Source organism: Fukomys damarensis, unplaced genomic scaffold (assembly GCF_012274545.1).
Source record: "Fukomys damarensis isolate Sample0158 unplaced genomic scaffold, DMR_v1.0_HiC HiC_scaffold_3, whole genome shotgun sequence".
In the NCBI taxonomy this organism is placed as follows: Eukaryota; Metazoa; Chordata; class Mammalia; order Rodentia; family Bathyergidae; genus Fukomys; species Fukomys damarensis.
In genome coordinates this window covers 16,343,372-16,351,792 of record NW_022900915.1, presented here as the reverse complement: position 1 = coordinate 16,351,792, position 8,421 = coordinate 16,343,372, and the positions used below count along the sequence as shown (strand labels likewise).

Genomic DNA, 8,421 nt, shown 5'->3' with positions numbered 1-8,421 from the left:
TATATATATATATGTTTTCATTCATGTTATTTTCCCTTGGAAAATATGGTTCAGGCATCTCCTAAGTGGTAGTAATTTTTTGTATAGCATATGGGATTTAAAATGCCATGCAAATTGGGAAATCAAATATTTCCTCAATATACATGAGACAGAGTGTCAAAAGATAAGTTCCAGTTATTATACTCCTGTAACTGGAGAAGTGATTTCATCATTTGGAACCTTTAATTTCTTCATCTGTTTAAAAAAAGTAGGATTGGAAGTTATCTTTCTCTATTAAAATCAAAACCCAAACATTTATCCCCATTTAACTTACCCACTATCTTACTTAGGAAGCAAATAAAATATTAAGATTTTTGAGTTGGAAAAATTAATTTTATCTATAATATTTACTTCATAGGGGAACTTGGGGTGTGGCATTTCTGTCTCAGTTTCCTCATCTTTTAAATAGAAATAATATCTATCTCATAGGGTTGTTGCAAGTATTAAATTAGATAATTCATGGAAACCACTTGACATCGTGCCAGTACATAGAAATCATGCCAAAAAATATTACTGCTATCATAATCATGTGACAAGCAACCAGCTGTTCCCTAAGCATTTGAAAGTTGTGGAGCAGAAAATGGATTTGTGCAAAAAACAAGAAGCAAATGACCTAGTCCCCTATTTTACCTACTTGACCTCGGGTTCCTGAAGGACATTTGCCTGTCACCTTTCCTTTTCCTATTGACCTTTTCCGCCACACTTTCCCGCCCTCCCCGCTCATCCTTGCCTTCCGGAATAAGTCTTTTTGGCCCCAGAGAACACTGCAGGATTTTTTTTTTTTTTTTTAATCTTAGGGCATACTGTGGAGTGCGCGAATGTAGCTCAAACTCGTAGCTGTTTGCCCAGCAGGCTCTAGAGATACAATGACTTCAGCTTGTGGGAATATCCTCATTGGCTTCTCAATTCCCAAGGACTTTTTTCTTCCTGAAAGGGAATTAACAAGCGAGTCTACTGTTGCTTTGACAACAAACTTCTAACCTCTGTCCAACCCTCCGGAATGAGAACATTTCTATTAATACATTCAATAGACTGGGGAGCAGAGCTCAATGCAAATTTACTCCCAGGTGCAAAACAGCTTACGGCGGGGGTGGGGGGCTTGGATAGTCTCCGTGGCGCCTGCGGTTAGACGCTGAGAAAGCGGAGAGCCCCTGTTACAGAAGCCTGTGTCGAAAAAGTGAAAGTCTATCCGCAACAGGTGGCAGCAGCTGCAGGGAGTAAGTTTCAAAGGACTGATGGCTGCTGTGCGCAAGAAAACTTTGCAAAGCAGGCAAGTGGGATCTCTTCTCCTGTTTATGTGCGTATCTGTGGGGAGTGCAGCAACCATCCGCTATTCAGTGGCGGAGGAGATGGAAAGTGGCTCGTTTGTAGCCAATGTGGCTAAGGATTTAGGACTGGAGGTAGGGAAGCTGGCTGCGCGTGGTGCGAGACTGGTTCCCGAGGGCAACAAACTGCATTTCCGGCTCCACCGCAAGACAGGAGATTTGTTCGTGAAGGAGAAACTGGACCGGGAGTCTCTTTGTGGCAAAGCCGATCCGTGCGTTTTGCACTTTGAAATTGTCCTGGTGGAGCCGCTGCAGTCCTTCCGTGCAGAAGTCAGGGTATTTGATATCAACGACAATGCCCCCATTTTTCTAAACAAGGAGCCGCTGTTAAAGATCCCAGAGAGCACTCCCTTGGGTTCACGTTTTCCTCTGCAGAGCGCCCAGGATCTGGACGTGGGCCTCAACGGTCTCCAGAACTACACCCTGAGCCCCAATGCATACTTCCACCTGCACACCCGCTTCCGCAGCCACGGGCCCAAATATGCAGAGCTAGTGCTGGATAAACCCCTGGATAGAGAGGAGCAGCCTGAAGTCAACTTAACAATTACGGCGGTGGATGGTGGGTCCCCGCCCAAGTCTGGCACCGCCCACATCCGCGTGGTTGTTCTGGACGTCAATGACCATGTGCCCCAGTTCTCACGACTGGTGTACCGCGCTCAGGTACCAGAGAATAGCGCCAACGGTTCTTTCGTGGTCTTGGTGACTGCCACGGACCTAGACGAGGGCACCAACAAGGAGATAATTTACTCTTTATCTCAAAATCCAGAAACAATTCTCCAGACGTTTCAGATTGACTCTCATACTGGCGAGGTTAAACTCCGAGGGCCTTTAGATTTTGAATCTATAGAAACGTATGACATTGATATTCAAGCTACAGATGGAGGAGGCCTCTCTGCCCACAGCAAAGTCCTGGTGGAAGTGGTAGATGTAAACGACAATCCACCTGAAGTGATGATTTCTTCTGTGTCCAGCCCTCTCCCTGAGGACTCACCACCACAGACGGTAGTGGCCCTCTTTACTATCCGAGACCGAGATGTTCGAGTAGGAGGAAAAATCACTTGCTTCCTCACAGAAGACGATCTTCCTTTTGTAGTCAGACCTACATTACGGAATTCTTACTCTCTGGTCACTGACAGAAGCTTGGATCGGGAGGATGTCTCGGGCTATAATATCACCCTTATTGCCATGGATACCGCACCGCCCAACCTGTCCACAGAAACTGTGATAGAGGTGCTAATATCTGACATAAATGACAATCCTCCAGTGTTTCAGGAAGATTCCTACATCTTGACTGTCCGAGAAAACAACAGCCCTGCAGTTTTTATTGGCAAAGTTCATGCTGAGGATTTAGATTTGGGTGACAATGCCCAAGTAACATATTCTCTGCTGCCTCCCCAAAGTGGAGATTTGTCAGTCTTTGCTTACATTTCTATAAATTCAGACAATGGGAAGCTCTATGCGCTGAGAACCATGGATTACGAGGCCATTCAAAATTTTCAGTTTGTGGTAAGGGCAACTGATGGGGGCCTCCTGTCCCTCAGTAGCCAAGTTACTGTCAGAGTGGTTGTACTAGATGACAATGACAATCGTCCAATGATCTTGTACCCATTGCAGAATGGTACTTTGCCCTGTAATGACCTGGTGCCCAGGTCTGCTGAGGCAGGCTATCTAGTGACCAAAGTGGTGGCTGTTGATGGTGACTCAGGTCAGAATTCTTGGCTTTCATATCATTTACTTAAAGCTACTGACCTTGGGTTATTCTCTGTTCAACAACAAAATGGGGAAATCCGTACACTGAGGCAGATAACTGAGAGAGATCCCATGATGCAAAAACTTATCATTCTTGTTCAGGATCATGGCCAACCAGCTCTCTCCACTACTGCCTCCCTCAACATCCTGCTGGTAGATGGCTTTTCAGAGCCCTACCTGCAGTTCCGGGATTCATCCCAACATTCTCAGAAGGTAAATCCATCCACTAAATATTTGGTCATTTCTCTGGCTGTGCTTTCCTTTCTCTTTCTACTCTCTGTCACAATGATCTTCATTATACACATCTACCAGAAGATTAAACATAGAGACAAGTTCACAATTCAAGAACATTTCTATGATGACTGTAATTTCTCTAACAATCTCGCACAAGGAGGAGGCAATGGATCTTTATCACAGCCTTGTGCATATGATATGTGCTCAGCAACTGGCACTGGAAATAGTGAGTTCCGGTTTCTTAAGCGTTTTATGCCCAATTTCCCTTTCCCCAATGCCACTGGAGAGGTAAAAACAGAGGGTGGCTCCTCTTTACCCCCAGATTCTCCTAGGAATAGGTCTCAGGGTTCAGAGGGCCATTCCCGGGTATCTGATAACTATATGTAGCTTTCACAAACAGCTCTTTGTGAGAGAATAATATACTTGTATGTAAAGTTCTCACATCTTCATTGAAGCAAAAATAGCAGTAGACGGCAGCTTCAGTGTGGACAGAGGAATGCCTAATTTGGTGACAATGGGAAATTCATTAGGCTTGGTTTACTTAGTACCCTCAGATCTTATATTCTGTAATATCTCTGTTTGAAACTCTGTTTTAAGAAATGTAATCATCTACAAGCATATATATGGTAGGAACTTCTGAATTTCCATCTCCTTTAGGCTAGGCAAGTAATGAATGAGGCATTATTTGCGTTTCCTCTGGAAGTTTGTTTATTCTGTCCTAGGAAATACTTAGTCCCATGGAGATAGCCTGCTATTTTACCTTTACTTTCCAGTAGAAAGTTATGCATACATAAGGAAGATAAGTTGCTTTCAGTCTTGATACATTAGGGAACAATTAGGTTTGACAACAGAAATATACATCATTCAGAAATTTCTAGATTTTTTTGTCCCTGGCAAGTGGAGGTTATCTTTGAATCAACTTTCCTGTCATCCATAATCACGAAATTGCCTAATGAACTGGTGGGTGGTTGTCACAGATAGATTGAAGAAAGAAAAGACAAAGAGGAAAACAGGTATTTGCAAATATAAGGGCAGATATAAAGCTGCAGATTCAGTTCAGGAATTTTCTCTAGAATTTAGGTATAGATTTCATATTGGTTGTTTAAGGTCTTAGTCACTTTCAAGTCTCTTTCATATCCAAATACCTATCCTCACCTTATCAGAAAGAAATCACTTGAATATGAAGAATAAAGAATCAGTGAGGATAAAAATAAATTAGGACTACTATAGTTATAAATGCTATCAAATACTTTATTTGTGCTATTAAGTGCTATAGAACATTTTAAACTATTTCATAGTTCACACAACTAAAAGATAAAAGGGCATTAAAAGAAGCAAAAACCCAATGCCAATTAAGTGGCCTTAAGCAAAAATATACTTTCAGTTAAGTATGCTATTTGATTGTAAGTCCTTTTTCCTCTCTGAGCATTCTGAAGTGATGATGTGGAAACTGAAAAAAACCCAGGTATTTCTAATAAATCATTTATAAAATTAAATAGAGTAGGAAAACAAGTTAAGATTCTTTTTGATGACTTTTACCTTCATAAGCCATTCTGAGTGCTACATTATTCTGGGTTCTCTTATTCTACAATTTAAAAATATGAATATGAAACATTAGCTTATTTTAGGGATGCTGCTAATAGTAATTGTGCCTTGCAAATCAAGCTTGCTTTAATTGTATGCCTAATTTATGTAAATTTATACTCACTATGATGCATCCTCCTCCCTCTCAAATAGGACACAGTATTTGTGTCTGGACTTGTAATGGTAGAGTAATAATTCTTAAAATACTTTGTAAATATACCATAATGTATTTATTGATATATGTTTCATTCTTGGACTTATGACTGATACCTAATGGCTGTTTACTTGGTGGCCAGAAATATACTAAAATATAGTGCTTTTCTTTTAATGTTGGAGATGCTTAGGGCAGAATTGGTGTAACCAATGGCTGTGTTCAATATTTTCTTTAATATTTTGAGAATATATGAAGCATATCCAAAATAATGATGAAACATTTTCTCATTGATATTAAATGTTTTCCATAAATCAAGTTATAATCTTGCTTGTTTATAGTAAAGGTCTTTCTTACACAAAAGAGTGTTCCAGTATATTTGGGACAGGTTTGGTTAAGGCACACTGCAATCAGAGGTTTTAAGGGAGCAAGGACATAGGATTAACTTTTATAGGTAAGCAGTAACTAATGAAATGTGATTAAGAATTAGTGAGCTAGCTATGTTTTATTATATTCAATGATCCGAACATAACAGTCTTGCTTAATGTCAAGAATAAGGAAAGAAAGTGGTGGACAGCAATGATTGTAAGACTGAAAGTCAAACAGCAGTAAAGTATACACACACACATATACATGCACATATGCACAAGCTGTGATCAATATATATGGTGAATGTTTAAAATTTAAAAAATAATTGATTACAGTAAAAGACACTGTCACTGTTCCCCCTCAAAATATTTCCTCTATCTTCTAAGACACTTTTCCCTTTGGTTTTTTATTTTTTTTGAGACAGGGTCTTGCTATGTGGTTCAGGCTATCCTTCAACTTAGTATGTAGCCCAGGCTCACAGTAATTCTTCTGCGTCGGCCTCCTAAGTGCTGGGTTTACAGGTGTGCGCCACCAGGCCCTGCCCACCCACCCTTCATTCTGACACTTTCTGAAGCAGTTCTTGAAGTCCTCTTTTGTGTCTTTTTATGAGATATAATAAAAAATACAATGAACCCATGATGAATGTAATCATCGTGTACAAATAAAAAAACATTGAAAAATACCTGCTGCTACCAAGTGTCATTCCAGGAAAAAGGCAGGCTCATAGAAACATGGCTTGTCCCCACCCATCTCATCTTCTGGATCCTCATGATTTGGGCTGTTTTTCTAAATGAAAATGGCCATTAAATGTTAGTATTCTGTATTTGGGAGTTCCCAGTTTGAGTGAGCGTTTCACTTCTCACTTATGGGAATCAGTTCACTTTTTTTTTTTTTGAGACAGGGTCTTGTTATGTAATTCAGGCTGGCCTAGAATTTGTGGCAATCCTCCTGCCTCAGACTTCGGAGATCTGGGATCACACGTGTATACAACCATGCCAAGTTTAAAGGTAAATATTTTGAATAGAGTCAGCCAGAGTACAACTAAATATACTCATAAAAGAAGACTTCCAGAACTGCTTCAGAAAGCGGCAAGAATGGTGGGATAAGTGTGTTCAAAGCAAGGGGGAGTATCCTGAAGAGGATTAATGGCAACGTATTTTTACTGTAATTTTTTAAATTTAAGGAAAAAATTTAAACATTCACCATAGTTTTCTATCACTCCTTGGACAAACTCATACACACACAGGAGAGGAAACATAGATTTGTCAACTTTTAACTTTTTTATACTAAATGAAATTAAAGTGTATCATTTCATAAAGGAAGTGACATTTTAACATAAAATGGTAAGACAATAATTTAATGAACTATTCTTTAAAATAAAAATATATAGTGTCTTATTTTGCTATCATCTTTCCTATTTTTGCCTAATACCCGTGAAAATTTTGTCACTGACTTCAGATTTGGAAATTATTGGATGATCTAAATTTTGTCTGCATTTCAAATTTCCATGTAAGTTCCAATTGTATCTGATCTTTAAAAACTAACAGTATCTGTATATTAGTTCATTGAATATTATTTGAGCCATTTTATTTGGAAAGAACCCTGTACACTAACTGAAATTAAGTTCAAGTCTCCATCAGCAAATTGAGACAAAGAGTGGAAATAATTCAAGCAATTATTCTCTTCAAAATATCAATAGTAGGACTATTTTGTATTTATTCAAAACTATAACCCAATGTTTTGAAGAGTGCCTTATGTAAAAAAGCCATGATAAATACTTGAAATTTTTAAACTAATTGACTTAGAAAATTGCTTCAAGGGCTCTTCCACTGAGTTACATCCCCAGGCTTAAGATCATAGCCTTAATCACTGGTTAACATCTACCAACCTTCTCCAGTTTAAGTTACTAATTTTCCCTTTGTAATTAATAAATACTTAGAGGAAGATACTTCAAAACTATGCAAATGTCATGCTTCTGCTTAAATTAACTACATTGCTGGATACGTCCTGAGGCAACTAATATTTTGGCATTGTAATAATGATTTCCTAATTTCCTTTCCTTTAATGATAATTACATTTCTTTAGAAGGAGTATTTCTCACTTCTCCTACATTTACTTAGTTACTTCTTTGAATATGGACTCATAGATATTTAGTATTTGGGTTATAATCTAGTGTTATTATTTTGTTGTTGTTTAGCAAGCCTTTTTAGCTGAAACGAAGTGCAGATTTTTAAGCCTGGAGTTACTCACATAGAACAAATTTGATTAAAATTAGCATTTTTAAAGCCTATATGTTACATTATTTTTAAGAAGCACAAATTTCTTTAAACTTAAGATTTATTAATAATGAACATTTTAACTTTAAAGGAAAATATACTGACATGAGTTTAAATTTTAATTACAGATATAAAATTATTAAATAGATTAAACAATGAAAACTTCAAATTTATTAGCAGGCATGTTTATATATTTATAAGCTATGTGTGATAGGATTGTAAAATAAATTTGTATGTTGAAATTATAGTGATATATAATGAAATTGTTCTGATATTATGTAATTCTCCTAAAAATAAATAAATGTATTACTTTATCATATTGTTGTATTTTTGTTGATATTTAAAAACAAAATTGTCTCATTCCTAGAAGCAGAATTCATCCATTTATTTTATCTTATTAATTTTATTGGTACATTTTAGGTATACAATATAATGACATTCATCATTGGAATTGTACACCTTTACTTAATCTATCTTGGTTCTTATTTTTCTCCATTTCCCTGCCCTCCCTTTTCACAAAGACTTTATTTCCATTTTTTCATTTTCGCATATTAATTCCATTTTCTTCTTTTCTTTCCCCTGCCCCTTCCCCTTTTCCCTTTTCTTCCTATTTCACATTATCAAGTATACCTTTTAGTCCTTATTTACATTTTCAGTTTCTCACACCAGAGAAACTATTTGGTATTTATATATA

The 8,421-nt window shown here is 37.6% G+C and overlaps 1 protein-coding gene across 1 annotated transcript; it reads left to right on the top strand.

The window, feature by feature from the left end:
* The first annotated feature begins 1,128 nt into the window (after positions 1-1,128).
* Positions 1,129-3,734, top strand: Pcdhb1 (protocadherin beta 1). Its single transcript, XM_010613850.1, has one exon. The coding sequence runs from the start codon at positions 1,275-1,277 to the stop codon at positions 3,732-3,734; it is 2,460 nt and encodes an 819-aa protein (XP_010612152.1). The 5' UTR covers positions 1,129-1,274.
* Positions 3,735-8,421: the final 4,687 nt, after the last annotated feature.

Coding starts and splice junctions, on each gene's coding strand:
- Pcdhb1 (XM_010613850.1), top strand. CDS start 1,275: ATGGCTGCTGTGCGCAAGAAAACTTTGCAAAGCAGGCAAGTGGGATCT.